This window comes from Aphis gossypii, chromosome 1 (assembly GCF_020184175.1).
Source record: "Aphis gossypii isolate Hap1 chromosome 1, ASM2018417v2, whole genome shotgun sequence".
In the NCBI taxonomy this organism is placed as follows: Eukaryota; Metazoa; Arthropoda; class Insecta; order Hemiptera; family Aphididae; genus Aphis; species Aphis gossypii.
This window is the reverse complement of record NC_065530.1, coordinates 2,981,183-3,009,102: the sequence shown is the minus strand read 5'-3', so window position 1 is coordinate 3,009,102 and position 27,920 is coordinate 2,981,183. Positions and strand designations below refer to the sequence as shown.

The following is a 27,920-nucleotide window of genomic DNA, read 5'->3' as shown; positions in this document are numbered from 1 at the left end:
AAAGTGTATCTTAATTTTTATCACGTTAAAGCAATAATATTTTTATTGTGGACTAAAGATTTGGGTTAAAAAATTTATACATGTTAATTTTTGCTTTTTTTCACGGAATAAAGGTATTAAAATATAGATATATGAACAGGTTGTGATGCAATGGTTGGTTATAAATAAATCTCAGTACTTTTAATTGCGATTGGTGTTTCGTCACGAATAGTCAATTTGGAACCACCAGAAGCTGTAACAGATTTTTAATAAGAATTTGACTTGTTATTCAGAATTTATGCAAAAATTCAAGAGTTTATATTATAAACTATCGTTTTAGACGTGTGGTATGTGTAACCAACGACTTCTGAATCGTCTGTTTTCTATCAAAACCTGTAGAAGTATAATATACTCAACAATGGACACTCGTTCACGTATTGAATGTATAATCGTATATAACGCGTAATATTATAATATAGGTATCTATTATTTTCTAGAATGTCGGTTCATTGGTCACGAAAAAAATACTAAGTATGCAAAACAAAAGTTAATCGATGCTGCATCGTCAGTCAGATTAAAGGAAACCGTGAATTCGCTTCATCAGCTAGTCTAGACTTTGCGTTAAAACCAACAGACGTTAGCAACACAATGTCTAGTTATAGTAGGTAATTGCAAAAGTCTGCCGCAAGAATATGGGCACATTGGGCACGCGAACGTTGCTAACAATGTATTTCTCTCCCACGACTGATTCCGATACTATAACGTCCCGCGGTTTTGGTACGCATAATAGTACAGTGTGCAGATGTGCAGTACATGCATATGAATGCATTCACGAAAATATAATGCGATTTGCCTCCTTACAACTAGACAACATTTTCGAAGGACCATTTTTCTGATACTGTATTTTCTATATAGACATATAGTAGGTTTTAAGATGTTGAGTGTATGACAAAAGTAATTTTGTTATTGAGTTGGTCACTCTCGATGGATGCAATAAGTTTGAATTCAATGATAAATCATCAATATAAAAACAATAATTTTCAACAAATTTACACATTAATTTATATTAACATTTAATTCTTTTAAACTAATTAGTAATTCTAGTAATTCAGGTAGGTATCTAGCTATTTCTATGGACAATTTATGTTATAATACATTATGATATAGGTAGTAATAATTTTTATGAAATTATCAATTTCCAAACCTACCAGTCTGTATTTTGTCAGTACCAGACATCATTGTTAACTATTGGAGCTCCAAAACGTACCTATTAGCAGACAATATATTTATCTATATTATATAAATTAATATACATTTGTATAGGGCTTATAGACTTGGAAACTCGAGACTCAAGGGTTGCTAAGGGATAGCAAGATAATACACTAGATACATACACTGATTTCAATTTGCTAGTCATTAAGAGGACATCGTACCCGCATGTGTTGTCTCCGTCTTACACACGTATGACATAGCAAATTTTCGTTCACCAGATTCAAAAGTATGCTGTTAGTTTTGATATTAGAGTGAATTAACCTATTATATAATTTAAAGGTTAGATTATTATTATCTAGGGCCCCACGTAGCCTTTTATTGATATTATTTTTAAGTAAGTTATGACTTTTTTGAAACTCTATATTTTAAAATGATCATTACTTACTTAAAAATAATAGTATTAAAAAAATGCTACGTGGGGCCCTAGATAATAATCTTACGTTTAAATTATATAACAAGTCAATTCACTCTAATATTAAAACTAATAACAGACTTTTGAATCTGGTGAACGAAAATTTGCTATGTCATACGTGTGTAAGACGAAGACAACACATGCGGGTACGACGTTCTCTTAAGGAAGGTACACTAAAACTGAGATACACTAATATTACGCAGAATTTTATGTTTGTTAATTTTTTCCTGGGCAAAGTCGGATTATACAGTTATACTATATTCATTAAAAAAAAAAAACCATTTATTATTATAAAACCAATATATTCCTAATTTATCGCTCTACTTAGAATCTAAAATAGCATTGAAAGGAAAATTTAGGATTTTGCTCACTGAGCTACTAGTCTTTAGAAGTTTAGAGCTACTTAAGTATCTAATTATTTTCTGTATACACTAGGGTAAAGTATTAAAAAAATATCACAGTGTATATTTTAAACGCTTGATTACTGCTGCGTGAAATAAAATAACATAATTAATTATATAGCTACAGTATATGATATACCTAAATACTTAATATATAATCAATAGTGATAACAGAAATTCTGCAGAGTAGATATGTAACTGAAATATAAAGAATATTATTTACAATAGGTTAAGTATTGATTAAAGTTTAAAATTACTATATGTTAATATTATATTATTTAAGTTTGCACTAGAAATACTTAAACTATTTCCAGCATAAAATCCAGGCTATAGGGCATAATATGCACTTTTGGCACTACAGTGTTAAATTATATCTGTAATATATTAACTTTAATCGATACATAATATTTATTCATGACATTCGCGTAGAATACAACAATTGAAATGTTGAATTGAGACGTAATAATATAATGTTAATACAACAATTAAGATATAAAATCGTATGTACCTACATATAAATCAAATATTTTATTACTTACCTACCTACACTTAACAAAAGTTATATGGTCAGTGCCATAAAATAATAATTCCTATGATTTTTATTTAGTTATCATGGCGTATACAGCTAGCGTATTCTTCTAATAATATATTAGTATATTATTTTATTATATTGTTAGGTATTTGGCTTATGACCTATTTAACCTGATTGAATATATATAATATATATCATGTACAAAATACATTTATGGCTATATAACGTATTAACAATATGCTATAGAAATCCTAATTTGTATTCAAATTTTAAACTCACATTCTCAATGGATACTATATAGAGGTAGTTTACTTAGGAATTTAGATTTTATTACTTTTAATAGGTACAATATAACACTATAGCGATAGCGTATTAGCTTACGCAAAATTATCAGAAGTTACTTTTATATTTTACAAATGCGCCATAATGCGACACTAACTCGGCACATAGAAATATATACATCGCAATAAGCTACCAATAAAATATTAAGTATATAAAATGTTTCTACAGGGTTATCAATAAAAATTGTTAAATTTTGACAATTTTTTTAAAAATTTAAAATTCTATAAATAATAATCTGACATTAGTTATATAAATTATATATATTAAATATATAATATATTTTACACAATACTAATAAAGATATACCTAACATAAATAGTTTAATAAAATAATAATTATAATTATATAAAGTAGTAATGCATTCATTTTTCATATTAAACTAGAATAGGTATAGGTACATTAAGTATACCTACATTATTTTTGAGTAGATAATTTAGTTGCAACATTTAGTAATACCTACTAATATAATTGAATATACGAAAGGTTTTAATAAATTGTATTTTATAAGGACCACTATAAGGTAAAATATACTACAAGTATTTTCGAATAAATAAACAGTTTGAATCTATAAATTATTAAAACGAATATTATTAATGCATTTATACAAAAGGAAAAACTATAAAATATTAAAGGCATGTTAATGTGATTTGGGATATCTTAACCTTGTGTAAACTATATACATTTCACCTTTTCTTTCCTAATGTATCGAACAACTTTAAAATATAAATAATATGGTATAGGTATCTGGTATCTATTTAGTTAAACAATTAGTAATAATACATGAACACAATAGTTGATGAGTTGTAGATGACTAACTATTTAATATGTTGATATTTTTGTTTTCTATCAAGTTTAATTTCCTTGGGTAATTTTTCTTATTAGTATTATTTCCTTTAATAATTTTTACCTTGGGTTTTTTCCTTTGATGTTTTTTCCTTAAACTATATAATAAACAGAATATTTAACAATATATATATACCTATTATAAGTACCTACCTATATAATTTTTTGTTTGGAAGTTTATAATTGGGTAAATTACACCCAGTATGTACAATTTATACCAATGAGTGTTCGTTTACATTTTTTTCTGTCCTTTTTTATGAAATTTTTGAAAAGTTTCATAAACCAAGTATGTCTGTAGAAACAGGCCACAAGGTACACTTTATCACTCATTAAATTGTAAAAATTTTTAATTTTATTTGAGGTACATTAAATTAGACAAATGGGTCATCAATTCCTATAACTTACAATTTTTTCAACTCGTTTATTTTACAATGATGTGTGTATTTTTTTTGTGGGTCTGCGTACAACATAAATTATCGAAAATCTTGCATTAAATTTTCAACTCTTAGCTATACTTATACAACATTTTTTATAAATTTTAATTACAAAATAATTTGCAAATATTCATGATTTTAACGAATTTTTATCAATAATTGAACTTCAAAAGCTATTAAAAAAAATTGTGCGTATTTATTCTTAAAAATTTTCAATTACTTTAAGACTAACTTATGAAGAACTTTGTAGTAAATTTTCAAGTATTTTAAATTAGCTAAAAAAATTTGATCAACATTTATAAAAAAAATGGATTATTTCAAATGCTTATAAATAGCCTTAACAAAAGTGAAATATTTTGAAAATCAAATCATATAAAGAAAATGCTAATCTAAATAATTGGTGAAATTTTCAAGTATCTATACGACTTATACTTTTTGAATAATAACAAATATTTAAAATTGTTTAAGGATAAATCGTTGTCGTTACGCTATTTAGTAAAAATTTTAAATTCTAACGCACTTAAAATTTTTCCTATAATTATGCGTCGAGTTTTCTCTAAAGCTACTTGAAAGAAAACTTATAGAAAACTTAATGTTGTATTTTAAATCCTTAGTTATAAACACAAAAAATTTCATGATTTTTCAACTTCAAAATTACTTGCAAATTTTCGCTATTTCGACATATTTCGTAAAAATTTGAACTCTAAAAACGCTTATAAAAAAAAATTGTGACTAACGACTTTTGATTTTTTTTAACTACAATAAGAACAACTCATGAGAAAACTTGTATTAAATTTTAAAGTTTTTTGCCATCCTGCAAATTTTTTTTATCGACACTTCAAAAAAAAAAATTCTCAGAAAAATCCAAAATTTCAGTAGTTTATAAATAGTTCAAAAAAAAGTCAAAATATTTTGAAAATTTAGCCATATATTATTAACGCTAATATAAACATGTGGTTAAAATTTCAAGTATTTTGTGTAAAAAATCCCGTTTTTTCGTCACTTTTTTTTAAAACTGTTTGAAAATATTTACTTTTGACCTCTATAATACACCAAGGATATTCAGTTTTCCATCAGAAATCACTCCCCAAAGTTAAAAACTGAAGCATTATTTCGACAAGTTATGCTATACCCAGACACTAAAACAAAAAAAAAAAACAAAATCACATTGTAAAATCAATACATTCATCACTTCGTTCAGAATCTAAAAAATGAAATTGTAAAGTGTATGAAATAGTTATTATTGATCATAAATTATATATTATATTTATTGTATATTTTGTATAACATTATATTTTTTTTTTGTTTTGAACGTATTATTTAAATTTAACTTGTTGACGATGGTGATTTATCAATACTATACTATAATATTTCAAATATTTTAGGAGCTCTAAATTTTGAAGTGTACTATTATTCCGCGTTTTTTATTTCTTTTATCATAAATTCTATGGACCGTACCAATATTTCTACAATCGAAAAATATAGGTATACAGAATAATGAATGATAAAGTGTACCTTGTTTCTGTGGACTCACAGTATATATATATTTTAACGTTTATTTTAAATATACAATCTATGAAGTTTATTTACAATAAGCAATGAGCATGTACATATTTCGATATAAGTAATGATTTTGAGATGAATGATATGAAAAAGGAATAACTCGGAAGTAATATTTAGAACATGATGAATATTATCATTCATCATGTTCTAAATATTATGATATTATATGCATTATGCAAAGGTATATTTATTTATTCTATTTGTTCATTTATTCATTTTATTATTATTCTTTGATGTTGGTGTCTTTCTATACTCTACACCAATTTTTCTTTAGACTTATCGGGAAATTTTTAGTGATGTTGTAGAAAATATTTTTTATATTAAATAAAGTTGGATCTGCAGTTGGCAGGTTCTTCAAAAAGGTAATCTGAATTCTGTTGTTTTTATTTGCATAGTTTAAATCTAAACGGTAAATACAACAATAAATAACTATAACAACCTGTGAAAATTTTCATAGAACCTATTTAGAATCTAAATACAAATAATACTATCAGAAAGTACGCCTGCAGTTTATTCAATTCTTTATCATTTTTTTTTTTTTAATATTAGTTAATAAAATAAATACCTTATAGTTTATAAAATTAATATTTATACATTAAAAATTAAAATATATCGCTATCCTGTTACAAGGTTAACTAAGCGAGGCGAATGAACCTTAAACCTAATAATCCATTATTATCCATTATCCTATATTTTTTTTTCATTGATACGAAAATTAAATATTTTGTTTTAACTTTTAAGAGACATCTAAATGTAAATAATATTATATTTTACATCTCATTAAGTCACCTCCTATAGAATATTGAAGGTTTTTATATTTAATTTTAAGTCGGTATTTATACGAATTTTTTTGACCATTGCCAAGTCCCCACATTTATTTAACAAAACTGAATAGTTCAATAGTTTTAAATTTATAAATAAAATAAAGAAGATGAACTCTATAGTGAAAGTATAAATTTCTCATACTATAGTTAGATATACATATACCTTATCAATATACATTTTATAATACGGTAGGGAGGGGCAAAATGTAAAATCAATAATATAATATTTTAATAATATTTTTTTTTTACAAATAATAAAATAACGGTAGATCCTTTGACCTAATCTAACCCGTGCATACGGGGGGTTGTTGAATGTTGATGCACTTAAACATACATTATAAATGTTACTGTTTTCCACGCCATGATTGATTTTGAATGAAATACACATTTTTAGAATATTTTTTATGAAGTTTCTAAAATTTAAATTATAATAATATGAATTATTTGAAATTTTATTATGCGTGTAGCGTGTGCGCTGTTATTATTATCATTTCTTTTTTTTTTATGAGAATTGAGAATAGTGTCAATATTATCGTATAGCTCCCTATTGGAACAATGTAATTTGATTATTATGATATTATATATTGTAAATTATAAAATAATCCTCGATTGTAACTTGTAAGTAACTAGGCGTAGGTATATATTATATAAATATTATCACATATTATTATAATGATAGCATTGTGCATTTGTGCATAAATTGATAAATATAATAATATCTAACAAGTAATAGCTACCCATATTTAAAATGGTACAGTAGGTACGTGTACATGTATTACACTTTTATAAAAACATGTTTACAAGGACTTTTAAACATTGCACTCTTTTTCCCCTCGATTATATTTATAACAATTGCTATTTTATCTGCGACCAACTCGATCGTCGCCGTGTTGCCGTTCAAACTCGTGGCTGCGTGGGTCGTGTACATACAGAAAGCATAATTAATGTACAACAACGTCTTCAAAAAACCAAGTCTGCTTCTATAATAGCGTTGTTATATAACCATACAAGTGCTATACTCGCATTACACCTGTATTATTAATTATTGTATTCGACCACTTATAATATTAAAGAGTTTAATTTTAAACTCAAATATTTACCAAATAATTCTTTTTAATACATTAATTGGTGAGGTAATCTGTATCTATCCTATCCCAGATGAAATATGACATACACTCACACACATGAAACATATGTGTTTTCAGCGTATTAGAATATAATTTAACTTAACAACTATTACATAATATGCTTTAATTAGCGTCCTTAAAAGAGTACATAATGCCTACATGACTAGCTATGTTTAATATGAATTGAACATTATAGATAAACGTACCAAAGTCAGGGAATAGTTAAAAGAAACTATACAATTTAATTTAAATTTTAAGTATTAAGTATTAAAAAATATACTGTATGTACCTATATAATTATATGGAATCAATAGTGTAGTTAGTGATAGATTAGGGTGGTTGTTTTTGTTATAGTCATTTTTTTCTTAAGACACTTCCTCGCATGGGTAACACATATGAGAGTTTGTAATTTGTCCTAAAATAAAGGCAAGGAGTTTTCACCATCGTAGCCCGTAGGTAGTAGAAAATAGTGTTTAAAATTTGTACCTATCAAAACGAATGTCTATTATAGTGATGAGCACTATCGAATAAAATAGTAATTTAACTCGACAGACCCGAATGATAATAATAAATAATAATTAAGCTATATTATTTTTAATTGATTTATTCGACTTTTTATTTGTAGCCCAAAAATACACACTAAATTATATTTTTACTTTAAATAATGTATAATTATAATAATTATATAATATGTTTATCATGTTTTATTATCATTATAAATTAAAGCTTTTAAGTTAATACTTACGTACCGTAGAACGGTGTAAATACTTATTAGGTGAGTGAAAGAACCACTTAAAATCTATAAACGGAATATTTAATTTTTTTAGCTTTTCATATCTCAATATACCTACATTAAATTTAAATATCGAAACTTGTACGATAATTCTTTTGATAGTACCTATTTTTAATAATCGATTTTGGTTTTGGTCCAAATTATATTTCCTATTTCTTACTACCTGAGATGTTGCAAATCACAAACTCAGTTTAAAAAATTTGGTACAAATTACACATGTTGTAAATAATTAGTGTCAAATTTGGTGCAAATTGACTACACATATGCACATGATATGACGCACTTGTTTGCTGCCTATACATCACCTCAACAACACTAATACTTAAGTCATCGCTTGTTCACCGATCAATCCAACGGCATTTCTGTACACAACCAAACACCTTAGCAAGACAGAGAATCAAAAAGGTGGCTCGGAATGATATAAACGCATTTTAGTCATTCTACAAAATGGAAGTGAGCTACATACTCTGTTGTTAAGAGCAAGATGAAAGTTAAGACTGTAAAAACATATTTTTCTTACCATATTAGATGTAACAGGGATTACAAGCACGATACATGAGGGCGATGGGTCGTGGATAACGTTGTGACGTGATACCAGCCGAGAATAGGCTGAACGACTGAGACCTATATCTTATAAGCTAGCGATACTGATCTCAAGATAAACTAGTAATGTATAAAAGTCATCAGAATAAAGCATACAGGCAACCTGGTACTGAGCGCTAGAATGCGAAGCGAATAACCATTAACCAACTATATGTAATCAAGACGATAGGTCAGCAGACGTATTACCTATGTATAGATCCTTTATAATGTATAACTTATAGTCTACCTATGTAGTAGATATGCTGACAGCTGACATACAACGAGACTGTAATAGACTTATCTATGCAAATGTATTCGATTAATATTGAAAATGTTGAATGTTTTAAATGTTTTGACAAATCAATAATAGTGATGATGGGTGTAGAGTACTAGAGTATAGTGATCCTAAATAGTATATTATTATTGGTTCAAACGATGAGGATTCAAAAAAATTCAATCGACTACGGAATTATAAGGATTAATGAATTAACAGAATATTTATAAAAATGTATAATGTTCTCATTACCTAAATAGTTGGTTTAATCGAATAGGTACTCTTAGTTATTTTACTTACAAATAACAAATTAAAAATATTTTGAAATAACCACTTTTATTCAACAATAAAACCAATTTTATAAGCATTAGAATAGAAAACTATATAATAATATAGTTCCTATAGCAAATATGTTTTTAGTTACACAGTAAAAAAGACCTGCCAATTATATTATCATGTAAATATATATTTTTTTTATAAATAAATGTTTTACAATTTATATATATACGTAAATTTAAGTAGGTGCTTAAAATGCGTCACATTAAAATCCACCATTTTGGCACTCTTTACCACTTATTACAGTTTTATTTTTAATGACGTAATTTCAATTTACAAAACAAAATGACTTGATCAGAAAAAATAAGCTAAATGGTTCTATAGGGATAAGGGCAAAAATAAAATATATTTGTCGCTAACCACTATAAAAAACTAAAAATCTTTACAAGCCTCAACAGACAACAATATTGAATAAACATTTTAATAGGTATTTAATAGCATGATGAAAATGTATATATATTATAAATTTTGTTTTTGTTTTTTTTTATAACCATTTCTAATAACTGTAAAAGTACATTTACACAAAATATTGGAGGAAGGAAATTTTCTATTTTCCAGGATTCTAATAAAGCAGTGTGGAAACAAATTCTAAAAATAGCTTAGTCTAATGTATCAAAATATTGATATCCATTTCAAGATGTTTGGACGATGTTAATATGACGTCCAACTGTCCAAGATACACTGCCATAATATTTGTTTCCAGCGTACCTATAATAAAAACTAGTAGGTAGTAAATTCAGATAATAGCACAAGAATATGTTTAAATTTTTTTAGAAAAATTTGAAAAACTACCAACTAGATGTGTACTATGTAAGTTTATAATTATTACATTATTACTACGGCCTATACTGAGTTCAATATAAACTGTTTTATCGTAAAGACGACATTATTAGATCCTAGAGATGAATTAAAATGTCAAAGATATTGTGGTTTGACTGCCTATTTGAAATATTATTAAATGTGAATTTTGACGTAAAGATAATTTTTAATTTGTACAAAGACTTTCGTGTCATATTTTGTCACTTTTTAAAAATGTTAATAAAAATAACATCCGAAGTAAGGCTAGGCACAGATTTACAAATTAATTAGCCTATAATATACCTATTATATTCTTTTATACCAAACATTTGTAGTATTATTGAATAATTTGATCTAAATATTTTAAATCCAAATTCGAATTTTAAAATAAAATTGAGCTTTTAAATACAGTAAATACACCAATATGTTACCATCCCACGTGCTTAACTTCTTCAAATATTTTTGATAAGAAAGTTACTGGAGTTTTCAGTCTATTGTAACAGGGTAAGTCTTGTCCTTTAGACATTTTTATTGTACGTATTAACAATTATAGTTTGCAATTCAGAATTGTTAAATTTTTCAGTCGAGTGGAAAGTATCCATACATCTATAATAAAAGATACGTAATATACTATTTATTATAGTACCTACAGATCATAAATTGTTATAATTATAAAATAAAATATGATAATAAAATATTATGTTTTAAAGTTTTATTGACGGTGCAAAAGAATTTTTGAGTGGTTTATGATGATCCATTTTTATCTTTAATAATATATTATTATATATAATAGAAAATACTATTTTATAAAGCGTTACGTATAATAAAGGTTCGGTTATAATTTATAGTATCATGCATATTTATAATTTATGAATGTTTATTAAATCGTATATACAGATTAACTGATTATGTAGGTACCTACTAATAAAAGTGTAGACAAATTCATGATTGATTTCGGTGTATGTTGTAACATAACTGCGACGTTGCGTAATGTAATCAGTATTTTAAATGGACATTAGAGTTTATGAACATATTTGTATAATTTACATATTTTCAACATGTCTAAATTCTCCGGTCATTTAATGTCATATAGTATAAATAGCAACGACGCAATGAACGGCGACGATTCAAATATATAAGAGAAGAATCCCCTATTTTATTTACAATGGGATTTATTATTTTAACATTTATACAAGTAATAATTTGTAATTATTCATATAACTAAACAAATCAATAGTAGGTAACCATATAATTGTTACATTATAAAAATACAGCGTATAATGCGAAGAATAAATTCATGATAAAAATATTATTGTATATTGGTATGAGTGATAAACTGATAAGTCTATAATATTATGTCAGCTATAATATACCTGTTATTGATTAAAAATATCAATTCTTAAACAATTATTTTATCCAGGACAATAAAGAATTTGATAAAATGTTCTGATAAACAATAATAATAAGTAATATAAAACAATAAGAAATATTATCCAAGTTAATACGATTAACAAGTAAGGAAACAATTGCTTACTTTCAAGTTTATTAAATTAAAAAATAAACATAAAAAATTGAAAATTGAAAATTAGTCGATAGACCAACATAAATTTATTATTATAAAATTACACGCTGGAATCATAGCGAATATGTGACAACTATATTGAATATATAGGTACCTAAACCTAATTAAGTATGCAGTGTTGATATACATATATTATGTTTAAGTAAATTATACTTGACGTCATTTCGTTTAGTTTATAGCAAATTGATATTAATATTATATTTTTCGAAGAAAAAGTTACCTTCAGGAATAACAACAGTAATTAATTGCCACTGACGAAATAATAATTTTCATGCGTCAACATCTTCTAATTTGAATGTATTAAGAATTTAATTTTGAACTCATTATCCCTGCTCTTTAGGCTGCGTTGACCTGCAGATAACTTTTAAAAAGTCATTGAGTTCTAAAGAGTACCTATACCTATTGTATACAGCGTTACATGGTAGACAAATTTAAAACGTGTAATAGATAAAAACATGCTGCATTCATATGCCATGTTTATTGATTTGTTACATATTTTATATAGAAATTTGCTAGGTTGGGTGTTTAATAGGTTTACTAATTTACTGGAAACTGGAACAATTTAAGGCATAATAAAATAATATGTTAACATCTCTATGAATGTTATAGTCCTCCCGGCAAATAAGCATTTTGCAAGTATGCAAAATATCCGTATAATAATACGGATTTCAATATAATAAATAATAATATTATAATAATTGACGTAGCGGGTATTCCATTAACGTGAAGGTCCCGGGAATTTTTACAAAAAAACGTTCGCGTTTCGTATGGAAATGAAAAAAGAAAACAGCAGTTGATTACTGTTATACTTACTTATTTCAAAAGTGAATGTTAGACCAAGATTTGTCATCTCTGTTTCTCATCACTCTGCACAATACGGCAAGAGCATAATAATACGACTTGCGATATCGCCGAACCGTTAATGATTGGAAAGTGATTAGAGAGCTAAAATCATCAATTCAGATTGATTCTTTTAACAGTAACTATCATTATACACCTTAAAAATTAATAACCTATTTGAAACTATTTATTTAAACATATAATTTAAAGTCATTAAGTACTTAGCAGAACGATGTTTTCGAAAAAAAAGTTATTATTGAACTTAATTTTTAAAATTGTTTACTTTTTTAATTTCATACTTGTAAGTAAAATATTTTTCGAGATGTTTGTAGATGAAAATATGAACTTTTAATTAGTTATTAAGTATTCATAACTAGGGATTGGATTTCAATTCAAAGGGCATTTTTTTTTATGTTTTAAAACAATGTATTATAATTTCAGTTAGTATATATAATTTGATTCTATTTAATACATACTAGTTTAAAATATTATCTCATGAAATGTTTTTAAGGTTAATCCAACGATTATAATTTAACAGACATAAAATAATTGATCATATAATTTAACATAATTTAACTTAATCTTAGTTTTATATTTTTTAGTAATCGATTGTTTACAATGAATAATAAAACCCCAAGAAGATGTTTACCGACATCCATCGCAGATGACTCACTTTCAATATTTTGACATAATTTATGTTTAATTTAGAATTATTAAACTTCCTGAAATATAAAAATATTTACTTATAGAATTGATTATATTATGCAATAAGAAAAAAATAAAAAAGATTTTTGGGTGATTTTTAAGGGTATTGCAGGGAAAAGTCATTTTTGACTATTTCATGTAAAGCGTTTTGTTGATAGTTATTACGGAATTTAAATTTTAGCCTTATATTATTGTTATACCTATTTGTAAGCTTCGAGACCTAAAGCCCCTCACCTAAAAAAACAAAAAAAATGGAATGTTTACTAATTATGAATTGAATTGAATTGAATTTTATAAATTTTTTGTTATTTTTTTTAAATTGTTTACTATTTACAAAGACATGTTAATATTTCATAAATTATTACATTACAAAAAAAAGGAAAATAATAGATAAATTAAATAAATTAAAGTATAGGTATTACCTATGTACATCATTTATTTATTATATGTTTATTACTTCCGTCATACTAATTTGTATAATTGTATAATGTATACATTACTTTTTAATGTGTTTAAAAGACACTTTAAAAATCAATTTATAAATATATACATGTATTTATTATATTATAATACTATCATACTAATAGAAATATTCTCAATCTAACAAGGTCATCTTGTCGGTTTTATGTCAACAAGAATTTTGTCAAAAGTGATTTTTTTTTATCAGTAAGCTTAGTAAAAAAATATATAAGGTCATTCAATAAGAAATTATTTTAAGCGAGTCTTTGAGTCCTACTAAAATTGAAAAGCCTAGTTACATCTATATGTGTCTTTTTGATGATAGTATAATAACACATTTAAAGTAATAACTATAGGACAATGAATTTAATGCATTAAAAAAAAATTATAGTAAATGGACTTAAAATTTCGAAAAATGTAGAATGAAACTCACTATAAATTTTATAAATAATAATACGTTGACATTTTAAAATTTATAGTGTATGGTAAAGAATAATAAATTAAAAGTATATTATGTAAAATAAGACGAAAATACAACGATTATTCATAAAACACGTGTAAAAAGTTTTAATTAATAGAAATCATTAAAAAAATCCAAAAAACTAAAAATCGATAAAAGCAAAATAGGAGTGAAAATTAAATTTATTTGAGTCTAATTGATAATTCGAACTTGTACATGTTTTTGACAAGCTAAAAATAATGCATTTTTCCACGAATTCTATTTTTTACTGGTTACACGCCCACAAAATTAATTAACAATAGCTCATTAGAAATGTATTTATTACATTTAAATAATTATTTACAAAATTTTCAAAAATATGATACAATTCTGCTCCAGAATATAAAATTAAAAACAAATATATTCAAAAAAGTTCATTCAATAATGTAGTTAGGACCGATAATACATAATCTACAACGAGGATAATTTTTTATCAATTAAAAAATTGATGAATGTATTGGGCACGAGCTCGTTTTTCGAATATATCCCTACCACTCATACGTATGTATAATTTACAGTGTATTAATATTATATAATAATATTATATAGGGGGAATGGGGATGGACGAACGGTTCAACAGAGACCTTGCCGGTGTGACGTGCTCTTAAACCGCGCGAGCGGCCGACGGCCCGTACGCTTACGCCACGCTACGTCTACGTGTTCTCAATAAACGCGGCACGCAGATTCCCGGTATGCACGCCAGGGGCCGCCCGCGTCTGCACCGCTCAGACGCCGTCACACGAACACCACCGCGACCCTCGGCCGTTTCATCGCAAAACCGACGACGACGAAACGGCCTCCCGGGCGTGACGTCACGCGGCGGACAGCTGCTGCTGCTACTATATCGAAAACCGCCACCACTATAAACGTACCTACACGAGCATAACTTATTAGTTCATCAATTTCGTTCCAGCCGCTTATCGGTACGGTCGTCCGTCGTTATCGCGCCGTTCCCCGTCCAACGTTATTGCTCATCTAAGTCGAATATACCTAACTGTTCGTTAATTAATATTCTCGACATTTTTTTTTTATACTTTGGTTTTCATAAAACGAACACGTTTGTTTCGTTACTATTTTTTTTTTTATTCACGTACGCGTGTGCTTGATTCGACATTGACGTTTCGGCAAAACCGGCGTCGTTATACTGTATAATTATCTTTGGACCAAGGAGTCCGATTCGATCTCGTTCGCCGCCCACCCTCAGGCTGCAGTATACGACACGTACACGTGCACGTTTGATGTTCGACAGCAAGCGGCTAGTGTCCAACGTACGTCCGTTCGTCCGGCGGATGAACATCGTCAAGACTAAGAATTTCGTCATCGCCGTGGCCGTCCGCTTGTTCAAAGTGGTCGCCGGCAGAATGGGTGTCAACGGTGCCGACAAACAGGTAAAATAACGATGACAGACAGTAATAATTGATAATGATTAACGTGTTACTATTATACGGCAGCGTTAAGGTAGAGGGGTCTAGTCAAAGTGCCGAGGTGAATTTTGAGAACCTCCGGCTCTGAGCAGCGCGCCGGCGCGACTGGCGCCGTTTTGTCCTGGACTCCTGCTCCCATGTCCGTCGCTTCACCACGTCGCTCGCGCTTAAATTCCTTTTCGTGTTGGATGTGTGATAATTTTTTTTGCCCGTTACCGGCATCGTAAGGTTAAGTTTTAGATCATTCGTCCGATCTATAGGCGATTAGTTTTAATCATTTCGATACATCAATATTAAAAATTGCGTTTACTGAGCGTCCCTCGACGATAAAAAAATCGAAAATTTTCCATGCTGGTGTCGATGATCGCGCGTGAAAGTTATACGGTAGATACGTATATTACGCTAGGCAGTGACCTATATTTTCGTTTGATAGTCTCGCGGAAGTCGAAATACCTATCTATAATCTATTGATTTTGTGCGATGCATATTAATAGATTATTTTCTGAGTTGTAACTTAAAATATACAAATAACAAATAAAAACCTTATTATTGTTGTTCTGAACAATCGGAAAACTCGAGTCTTCATTGGTCAAGGCAAGTTTAATTGAAACGTTGATAAAATATTCATGTGGTATTCGTCATCACTCATCACTCATCGGTAATGTGTCATAGGTTTTATTTTTTGAATTATATGTTTATTAAACACATAATTAAAAAATTAACGAATAATGTTAATGTTAAAACCGCATCGAGACAGTTCTACGCAGTGGGAAACGAACAGTGTGGAAGTTTTACAAGTGTTTTGAGTAGGATTGATATTAGATGGGTAAATATTTATAGCTCTTTTCATGACGAATAAGAATATATTAATATCTTACCTATATATACTTTATTCATTGAAAGCGTCAACAAACTGTACCGATCAATCTTCGGCTGTCGAATTTATTTGAAATTGTTAACGGTTAGGTAGGTATAGTGATTATTTATAACAATACTTTACTTTCTACCTAATGTTGTAATAAAGATAATGCAATATATTCGTCAAATAAAAATATCTCGGATAAAAATGTTCCCTATTAAACGATATTTTTTTCCGATTTTTTTCATTGTATATTTGTTATTTTGTTTGTACAATAAATGGTAGGTTTTGAATCGATCACATTTGTAACGGTAAATGGTAATTGAAACAGTTTAAGTCATGATTACAAACAGCCTATTCAAGAATAATATAAGCTTAAATTTAAGAGATTAATCTAAAAATGATCAAAAATAGAAATTCTATTGAATATTTTGTGTAAACACGTTTAACTGAAAGCAAATTAGATATTCCTATAACTTTAAAACTTTATAACAGAAGAAGGTCGAAATATAAAAAAGAGATATTTTTATTTATTTTTAATCATAATTTGTTATTAACATCTAAATGTGTATTATATTTAACTCGGAATATTTGTAAAATTATTTAAATGTAGGTATATTTAATATTTTAATTTTGTTTTTAGAGTATCTATTAATTAATATTAAAGTACACAAAGTGAACAAGATTGCTGGCGTACCCTTAAATATTGTATGTGTGTATATATAGGTAGTACATGTAACGTCTGGCAAGCCCTTCGTATTGTTTAACAGTAAATACTGATCGCAAGGCCGTTGTACTTTGAATAACTATTACCTAGGTCAACATAAAATGAATAGATGACGTACTTCCTTGTGAATTAGTCGTTAGGAAAATTGTTAAATGTTTTAAAATAATTATTAACTTTTTATATTTTATGTTTTTATGTAAAAATTCAATGTGCCATCAATGTAAAAACTGTTGTTTCATGTTGAAACGTCTACGTTGTATGTGTCATAAAAATATAATAAACGTATCTATATTTTAAAGTAAACATACACATTTTATTTAATTGACACAAATAAACATTTTAGGCCATCGCAACCACTGTCTGACTGTCAACTTAATTTTACTGAACAGACAATTCTACTACAATTTTACTCTGTTATTTTTAATGTTAGAGGAACTTGACCTATTATAAAATTTAAATTTAATTATATTATGCAGAAACTTTTTTTTTTTTTTTGATTTTAAAGCAAGTTATGAATATTTCAAAATCAAAAACATATTTACAATTCATTAATATAATGCTAACAGTACTGTTGATGTTATTCTTTATATTAGATATTCTTGGTGTTTAATACGTTATACGTGCATAACTATCTATATATTATTTAAGTATTGACTCAAACAGTGATAAAATATTAATTATTGTTAAATATAGATATATTAAAAACGTAAAAACTATTTCGATTCTTTTTTATTACATGATAGCGATAGACATATTTGATTTGATATGCTAATAAAAATTATTTTTAATATTTTAATTGTATTTTTACTCGTAAGTCGCAGGTTATGTGATAAAGCAAAGAGCTAATTTTTCCAATGTTCATATCTAATTTACATTAACGATAATTATTTAGGTAAGTAACTGTTATAATAGTTAAACCAAGATATAATCGTGAACTGAAATATTGTTTAAAATAGTATAGGTATTATAAAATAATGTGTATATAGTTTAATATCAAAGTTCGTAAATAACTGTACAAATACAAAGTAGGTACTCGCTTGATTTTTATATTATGTATTTGAGCAAAGTAAAGAAAAAACGTTTATGCTACTTAACGGAAAAAAACTAAGATATACTTTTACTTTAGTTTTAAATTAGTAATATTAGCTATTACACAATTTTGTTAGATTCTCTATAAGTAATTGAACAATTTTATCAAAATATTATCCTCGAATCTCGATACTATCATACTATGAATTAATAAAAAAATTCATGGTGTAAAATTTGATATGTATAGATTGCATTTATTTTATATATTATAGTGTATAAATACGTACTCTACACTACAAAAACGTAGAACAAAAAACTTGTGTTTAAATTTTATGTTAATGTTCGTTTATAGGCTTTAAAACTAATGAAGTAATTGACATCAATTTTTTCACATATATTCCTCGTGATTAGGAAAGTCTTGAAAAATTTTAAAAGATTTTTTAAAAGAAAACTCTATTTTTTTAACTAAGGTAGGTACACTAAAACCAAGATACATAGTTAGTGTACTGTATTTTATGTTTGTTTTTTTTTTCGGGCGAAGTCGGCTTATACAACTATTAATGTAATAAATATTAAATATTCATATTTAAAGTAATTATTGAATGAATTAAAATTTAAAAAAGGAAAAAGTAGGTAACCGCTCTGTTGTATATAGTAAGTTTCAAATATATTTCGTTATTGAGGAGTAAGTCAGTAAGTCTCTGTAATGTATTATGTATTAAATTTGAATTGAGTGATAAATAATTGCTCACGAAAAACGATTCTGAGCGGAAACAGTCAGTATGTATACAATAATTATGTAGTGCCTATCAAAAAAATTATTATGCTATTATAGTAATACAATAGGTTGAATTAATTTTTGTTAAAAACATCGTGTTTGCATTTTTTTACTTTTAACTCCTCCCCCCCCCCCCCCCAAAAACTAGATACAATTCGCCTCTAGAAACTTCCCCCCAAAAAAACTTTCTTCGAAATATCAAAGTTATTTTGTTGTAAGTATTCGATTTTCAGTAAAATTAGAATTTACCAAGTATTATACTTTTTCAAACATTTTATTTATAGACCACAATTTTTTAAATAGTAAAAAATTAAATATTTTCATCCAATACGGCAATATGGAAATGTATTGTAAATTTAAGACGGATTAACTGTTTATAATAAATATATTTCGTTAGTATTATAAGTTCAAAGTTGTTCATAATAATGAACGTAATATACATAAAATATTACTATAATAATTATTGTTTCTGGAAAACTAATGAATCTAACACTGTAGAAAAACATAGTAAAATCGGGTGTTGAATATTTACGCAGTGTATCTCGGGACAAAAACAAATAATTTTTAATTCTGTTTACATGTTTACTTTTAAACTTTTGCTATAATACATAATAAGTACCTATAAATTTTTTTGTTTGTTAGTGAACACACTGTAAAATAGCCTTTGAACTATTTTTCTTATCTTAGTTTCTACCTATGAATTACATCCTGCATAATTTATTTTATTGAAAAATTATACTTAATATATTTGTTAAATAATTATTCTTTGGATGAATTAATATTATTTCATATACTTAGAATATTTAATCTGATCGAACATACACTTTTATGTATCTACCCGTCGGCTGCTATACCATTCTTTTTAATAATGTGTATATATTAGGTATATATTGTATATTCTCTTTTATATTATTAAATGTTAATTACATAGTATGATATTTTGTTTAGGGTCTTGCACAATACAACGATATGTTTGAAATGGCGACTAGACTTTGCAGAAGTTACTTACCTGGATCCTGGAAGAAGATTACAAATAAGGACATATGCGTAAAGCGAATTAGGTAACTATTTTTTATCAATCATTAATATTGAATTAGGAATTCGCACAACACAATTTATTGGGCTAAAATCAATACTAGATTGTATATTTTTATTTTTATTAGATTGATTTCCATTTTTAGACCTTAAAACTATAATCATCTAAGAATTCAATTTGATATTAAACTGCAGAATGTGGACCACTAGACCATTTTTATGAAAAAGAAAACGGTAAAACATGATTATGATAGAAAGTTAATATATGATAAACGACATTAAATAGTAATATAATATGTTTGTAAACTGTATACGACGATAAATTGGAAAAATATTAAATGCATATTTTCTGTTGAAATAAAAAAAAATGGTAATAATTACATTTCTTAGAAAAATAATACTAACATTCTATGAATTTACTATTTATAATAATTATATAATAATGCAAATTATTATTAAACTAAAAAAATATTAATGCCTTTATTTTATTAACTAGGGTACCTATATTAAATGTACTAGTGTTTTATTTCTTTTTAATTTGATAGATTATTCATTATAATATAATATATAGATAGGTAGACAATAACTACTGAGATTAGGTTTATTCTATTATATTTATATTTTAAGAATGAGTCTTTCAATATTTCTTATATCATAACAATGATATTATTTATTTATCTAAAGTTGTTAAAGTATATAAACACTAAACAGATTGATTATTATTTTAAACTTTTAAACTTTTAATTATTTACTTATAGGTAACTTGATATAATCGAGTAGGTTACTGTATAATAAACAAAACTAAAACTCTTTGTACTGCCATCCGCAGTTATGTTTCATATTTTATTTACTGCTTTTATTAGGAATTTTATCTATTTTTATGTTAATATAAATTTTGTTTGAAGGGCGAAAATAACACCTCTATACATAATATTATTATATTGTTAAATATAATAACGCTCATTCTGAGGTTCTGACGTAAATGTTTGTTTCAAATAATGTAATCACAATATTTTGTGAATTTCGTGGTATAGTATTATAGTAGTATAAACCAAAATCGTTGCTTAGTGACTGAGAGGGGGAAGGGCTGAACTGCTGCAGGTTATTGCGGCGCAGTATTATTTAACCGGTGGCGGTGGAGTTTTACGAGGTTTCATTCTTCAGTCACGTGTTAGTATATTATATATAATAAAAAAATATATATATATACTTGTAATATTGATTCACAGGAGACGACGATTTGTCTGAGACGCAATAACAGAAGACGTGTGTGTTTCGGAGTCAACCACGTATACGCGTATTTGGCGTATAAAACCTATTAGGCGTCAGGTGACAAAAAAATATGCATTGTGCATATATTATAAAATTTAAATATATATTTTTTGACGTCAAAAAAAAAAAAGAAAATTTATAAAATATAAATTATTATTGCCTAACAAGTCGTATAATATGTTTACATAATATATAAAATAGTACAATGTCGATGTATGTTATTACATTTTTTTTCACACAAATTGTTGTATTATATATTATAAAATGCCGTGTTTACGTGGCTTACATTAGGTGATCATTTGGAATGAATCATCCACAGTAAACAAAAATTCAATATTAACATTGCGTCGCAGCCTAACTTCGTTCAATATGGATTAGAGCTTTTGATGATTTCTAATTACCTAGACTGTTTATTTTACATTCACTGTGGATAATTCATCTTAAATAATCATCAAAAATAAACCGTGTAAACGAGACTTAATGTGCTTTTTTGTTGTTTAAATCCAATGTAATAATATTATTAATTATTATTGATTACCAATAACAAAGACTGGTAAATATGATAAACCAGAAGTGATGACTATACAATATTCGCTGATGAGATTACTATGATATTATTTCGCATCTTCTGTACAATTTTTAAAATTAATTTATGTAAACTTGCACTGAAGCTCAACGATATATTCATGTACAATATATACGTATGATTTGAAATTGTTTATGTATTAGAAGTAGTTATACTTAAAAAAATGTGAATAAATTATTTTTAATTTATTTTACACGCAATACACACTTAATTATAAAACAAAAGCAACATTATTTGTTACTAAATAGCAATACAATAAAACTTAAAGTAAAATAGTTTAAATATCAAATATTTTATCTTGATTTTTAAGTTGTATAATTTAATTTTTACCCTATGTTTTTATTCCTAAAGTATTCTCGGATATCTGCTAATTTTTTAGAAAGTCAGAGCTTTTTAATGTACAGAACCTATATAAATAAATTAATTAAAATTTTAATATTTTGATTAAAGCCGGCTGTTTCTCGTTCGGTAGATCAGACCTGTAAATTATACGGGATTTAATGAATATATAATGAAAATCGTTAAAAAAAACACATTATTTCAATATTCTATGACCAAATGCGAACGTGTCTACCTCCAAATATCTATAACATTCATATTTAAATTTTTATTTTAAAAATTAACTCTATCTCAATAGTGTATAGGTTAATAGCTATGTCTAAAAAAATCGTCAATTTATTTTTGCTTTCAACAATAGTCTGTGCATTCTATGATGTTTTAGTGTTTGTAAAATACGTCATTTATATAACAGAGGGTTTTTGTTTTTGCAGTGGTGGATTAAGTAATTGGCTGTATCGAGTGACATTACTTAAAGGTAATGCTGAACCTCGGGATGTATTGATGAGGTTATATGGGCAAACACATGGCGAAAATGCTATTGAAAATATAATCACAGAGTCTGTGATATTCACATTGTTGTCGGAGCGTGGTTTAGGGCCTAAGTTGCATGGAATATTTCCTGGAGGCCGTCTCGAAGAATACATTCCGGTAAGCTCGTTCACCTTCAGTAATGCATTTTGTAGTCATTATGTGATTTTGTTTAATTGAACTAGTTAGTTTAATTTGAGTTAAATAAATTACTTATTTTGCCATGAAAAAAAAAATAATTAAACGTATAAACAAGTAACAACCAATAAAATACAGCCAGGTTTATTTTTTCAAATTTAAAAGCTGTTTAGTTTTACCTTTAAACTACGCAACATTCACTTAATGTTTAAATTGTAAGTGCCCAATCTAGTAAATGTATAAAAAAACATGAATAATATACATAATATCGAATACGGGAATATTTTTAATTAATATTAAATATTATTATTTTCACTTATAAAGATTACACCACTCCTATTGTAAAGGTTAGGTCTTTGTCAGGATTTAATGCCCAACTTCCTTTATATAAACACCATCGTAATACATTTACGCGCAACTTAAAAAAAAAAATGCATATAATAATAAATTGTAAATTAAATACCTAATTGAATAATAATAATATTTTCATCTAAATTAATCGTGTTGTGGCTACAGTTTATGCTTATTTGTGCTAATCTTAGATGTAGATACATTTAAATGTACCTATTACAATACATATATTATGAATGGCTTATTACAGAAAATATTAAAAACAAATTTCATTATAATTATTATACTTATGCACATGTCATGTATTTATTTTACTCCAACTCTATTATTTTTTTTTCAATAAAATTTATAAATTTTATAATATTTAGTATAATTCATTTTTTGAGATGGTTATTAATTAATTATTAAGTTATAAAACAAAAAGCTTTATTAAAGTTGATTTAATGTATTTTGCTATCTATGTGATTAAAATAATTTATATATACACTCCTTAATAACCTAACCTTTGAGTTTGAATCATCTAATGTTACTGAATACTGAGATAAATTTTAAGTGATAGTTATTTATTTTTTTTTGTGGCTCCTTGCCATTTGGCTATAGATATAAATAAAATATATCATTCAATGTAGGCTATTTAAAAATTTAGGCCCACTGCTGTCATTTTACCGGTACTCGTCCTTGGGTTTTAAATGAAAAAAAAAATGCAAATATACCTATATATATATATCAACATGCTTGAATGACGTTGACATAACATATTCTAATGGCTTTTGGATATGTTGCTATTGTTTTAAAAGTCAAGCATAAATTTCAGACTCACGGGTCAAGTCCAACAGTATACAAATTATGATGATAGTCATATCTGATCAGTAAGTTGAGCTTTGAGTACATTAAGCACTTGATAGGAATATTTAGAGACATTAACTGTATTGTATAAGACTTGTTTTATTCACATTTAATGTATTTTTGTCCTAGATTTAGAACAAGTACACAAATTAATAAAACGTCCAATACTTTATTCAGAAGTCAACTATTGTTAAAAACGACATTCGTTTGGAATAAAGTTATTAAATAAAGTAAATTTTATAAATTGTGTGTCTATGAAATCTTACAGGCTCGATCATTAAAATCTGAAGAGTTGAGCGATCCAAAATTAAGCCTTATGATTGCAGAAAAAATGGCTGAATTACATCAGCTCAACATTCCAATCAATAAAGACTCAACGTGGTTATGGGACACCATGGACAGATGGTTACAACAGCCTATTAAAGATATTAACTGGTCACGAGACAACATGGAACTTGATCAGATATTATCCACAAATCTCTGCGATGAAGCCCGTTGGCTTAAGTATGAATATAATCCATATTTTATTTAACTTCAATTTTATGTTAAAAATATCTGAATCATGGTTATTTTTGTAATTCTAGAAAACATTTGTCGAAGCTGAGGTCACCTGTTGTATTTTGCCACAATGATCTTCAAGAGGGAAATATTTTAATGAAGGAAAATGATCCTGGATGTCGATCATTATGCCTTATTGATTATGAATATTGTGCATACAATTATCGTGGTTTTGACATTGCTAACCACTTTGTAGAATGGACTTATGATTACACAAATCCTATTTACCCACATTACTCAGTTAACCGAGAATTGTTTCCAACAAAAGACCAACAAGTAAATAGTGATTTATAAATATTAATTTATTTACTAGTTTTTATTTAATTATTGATTATTTTAGATTGAGTTCTTGAAGCGGTATTCTCAATGTATGGAAAATGAAGAATCAATAGAATTGATACTCAATGAAGTAAATCACTTTATTTTGGCATCACATTTATTTTGGGGCGTATGGAGCATTGTCAATAGTCGAATGTCAAAAATTACTTTTGGATACAGGGTAAATATTTTTACATTTGATTTTGTTTTTCTTTTAATTTTTCTTGATATGGATAAATATATTTATCTTATTATTAAAACCATTTAAAATTTCCTGAGCTTTGATTAGTTTATTTTATTTTTTATCAAAACCTTAGTTAATTATTTAATATTTTCAATAATTTCGTTAGAGGATATCAGCGTGACATAATATGTTTTTTCTCTCCGACCCACCTGATACGTTGATAAAATGGATTTAGCTATAATTATTTTTTTTTTTTTGTGACTTTTAAGTTATCTTAAAGTAAAAATATAATTATCTTATAATCTCAATTACAAAAATTATAGATGATATTTTTGAGAGTTTAACATATTGGTTTTATCATTGATAAAAATATATATATTTAGTTAATGGTTTTTATTTTATTAATATTTGGCTTTAGAAAATAAAAATTTATTTCGTAAATAAGTAATAAATGATTTTACCTTAAGATAATTCCAAAATTAAAAAAAATGATTCAACTTGAATGTGTTATATCTTTATTGTGCATGGGCCAGAGAGAGAAAATAGTGTTCTAATGTCTTCTTAATATTTTACTATAATATTTATGTTTTTTTTTTTTTTTAGGAATACGCAATAGAACGACTCAAATCATACTTTAAGCTTAAAGAAAGTTTAATAAATAATAAATAGCATGTAACACAGAAATACTTTGAGTACTTATTAAAGGAATAGGTTAATTGTAGACCAATATGTTTCAATATTCTGGGGAAGACTGATTTATATTTCAAAAGTTTGGTCCTTAATTTAATTGGTCTGATTATTTTGTCATTTTCACTTACATCATTTTTATTTAAGTGTTCTTAAACTTATTGTGAGCTTCTTTTATACATCTTTGTTGTATTAAAAATTATAACAAGAGTTTTAATTTTTGACTAATAATAAAGACCAGTATCTATTGTTATTCATATTGTTCAACATTTGTAAAATTAATGAAAATCAATTTTTCTTTATTCTGGTGCTAAGTACTCATATTCTGATCATCATTATTAATTTGTGAAGTTACAAATTGTATAATGTATATAAAAACTGAATTATAAATTGTGCAATAATAATTATTATATCAAGAACATGTGATTGTTGTACTTAACATATTGAAATATTATAACTATGAAATCCATCCTGTACTTTTTATATATTGCTATTGTGTGTCCTATTAGCTGTTATTATATGTAATTGAAATGTGATTTACTATTTTTTTTTTTAACTTAAAAGCTATTTACTGTGTATTTATGTCTATTTAGATCTAGGAATTTTCGGTTTTATTTTGTTTAGATACATTATCCTGTAGTATTTATTTGTTAATAGCCATACATTTTGATGGTTTATTATCTTACTTATTAAAGAGAGAGAACCAAATATTATTTTATTTTTAAGAAATAATGAATGGCTATGTAAATTATTATTAAAAAATATTAAATTTAAACCTATACATAAAAAAGTACAAAAAAAAAGATATATATTTATACACACACATTATATGCATACAAATATTTATAGTATAAACACATACATATCAAAATTTTAAATGTTCTATTTTGTAATTTAATCATATTTAAAATTATTGAATTTTTGCTAAATAAATCTGTTTATTTGATATTGGACTGTTTGCACTTTAGTTAGGCAAATTTACATATTTGTCGATCAAATTAATTTTGTTTTTGCACAAAAGTAGATTTATTAATGTACAAGTTTGTATTAAAATGTGACATTTGTTGTCATTAACTTTTCTAACACACATTTTTCAATGATAGCACTATTTTTCATCAAATTACATTTAAATAACCTATAAACAAATATAAAATTTGAATATGTTTTAATCAATAACTGAATAACAAAACTCAATTACACTTTGTTAACAAAATAAAATGCTTGTTGGGTTTGCACATATTTTTATAATTATATTATTATTAATATTATAGGTATATTTTATACCTTATTACAACATTTATACAAAATTAAAAATATCTTTGTCATGTACTAAATTACATATTACATACTATGAGTAGTTTACAATTTGGGTTGTTGGGCAGATATTAGTTTTTATTCTCCTCATTTTATTTGTTCCTCGTTTAATATTACTATTTATTATAATCAGTCATACTTTTTTATTCTATGATTTCTCTGTGGTTGAACTAAACTTAGTTGGCCTACTATTCTACCGTCTACACAATTTATTATGTTTTAATATTTATTGTTATAAGTAATTATGATTTTTTTTTTTTTTATTATTATTATTATTATATAATATTATTCTGTATTTAAATTTAAGTTTGAATTAAAAACTCTTGTATAATTTGAAAATTGTTGTTATA

General features: G+C 26.2%; 1 protein-coding gene across 4 annotated transcripts; it reads left to right on the top strand.

Annotated features, from left to right (window-relative positions):
* Window positions 1-15,394: 15,394 nt before the first annotated feature.
* LOC114123194 (choline/ethanolamine kinase) lies at window positions 15,395-27,909 on the top strand. Of its 4 annotated transcripts, none has more exons than XM_027986088.2 (7): window positions 15,395-15,985; window positions 20,363-20,475; window positions 23,078-23,294; window positions 24,778-25,013; window positions 25,094-25,343; window positions 25,408-25,566; window positions 26,173-27,909. In XM_027986088.2, exons 1-7 carry the CDS (start codon window positions 15,836-15,838, stop codon window positions 26,236-26,238), a joined length of 1,191 nt encoding a protein of 396 aa, XP_027841889.1. In that variant the 5' UTR covers window positions 15,395-15,835; the 3' UTR covers window positions 26,239-27,909. The 4 variants fall into 4 exon arrangements, with proteins under 4 accessions (XP_027841889.1, XP_050053063.1, XP_050053054.1 ...); XM_050197106.1 differs by lacking the exon at window positions 15,395-15,985 and adding an exon at window positions 16,362-16,615; XM_050197097.1 differs by lacking the exon at window positions 15,395-15,985 and adding an exon at window positions 16,698-16,847.
* Window positions 27,910-27,920: the final 11 nt, after the last annotated feature.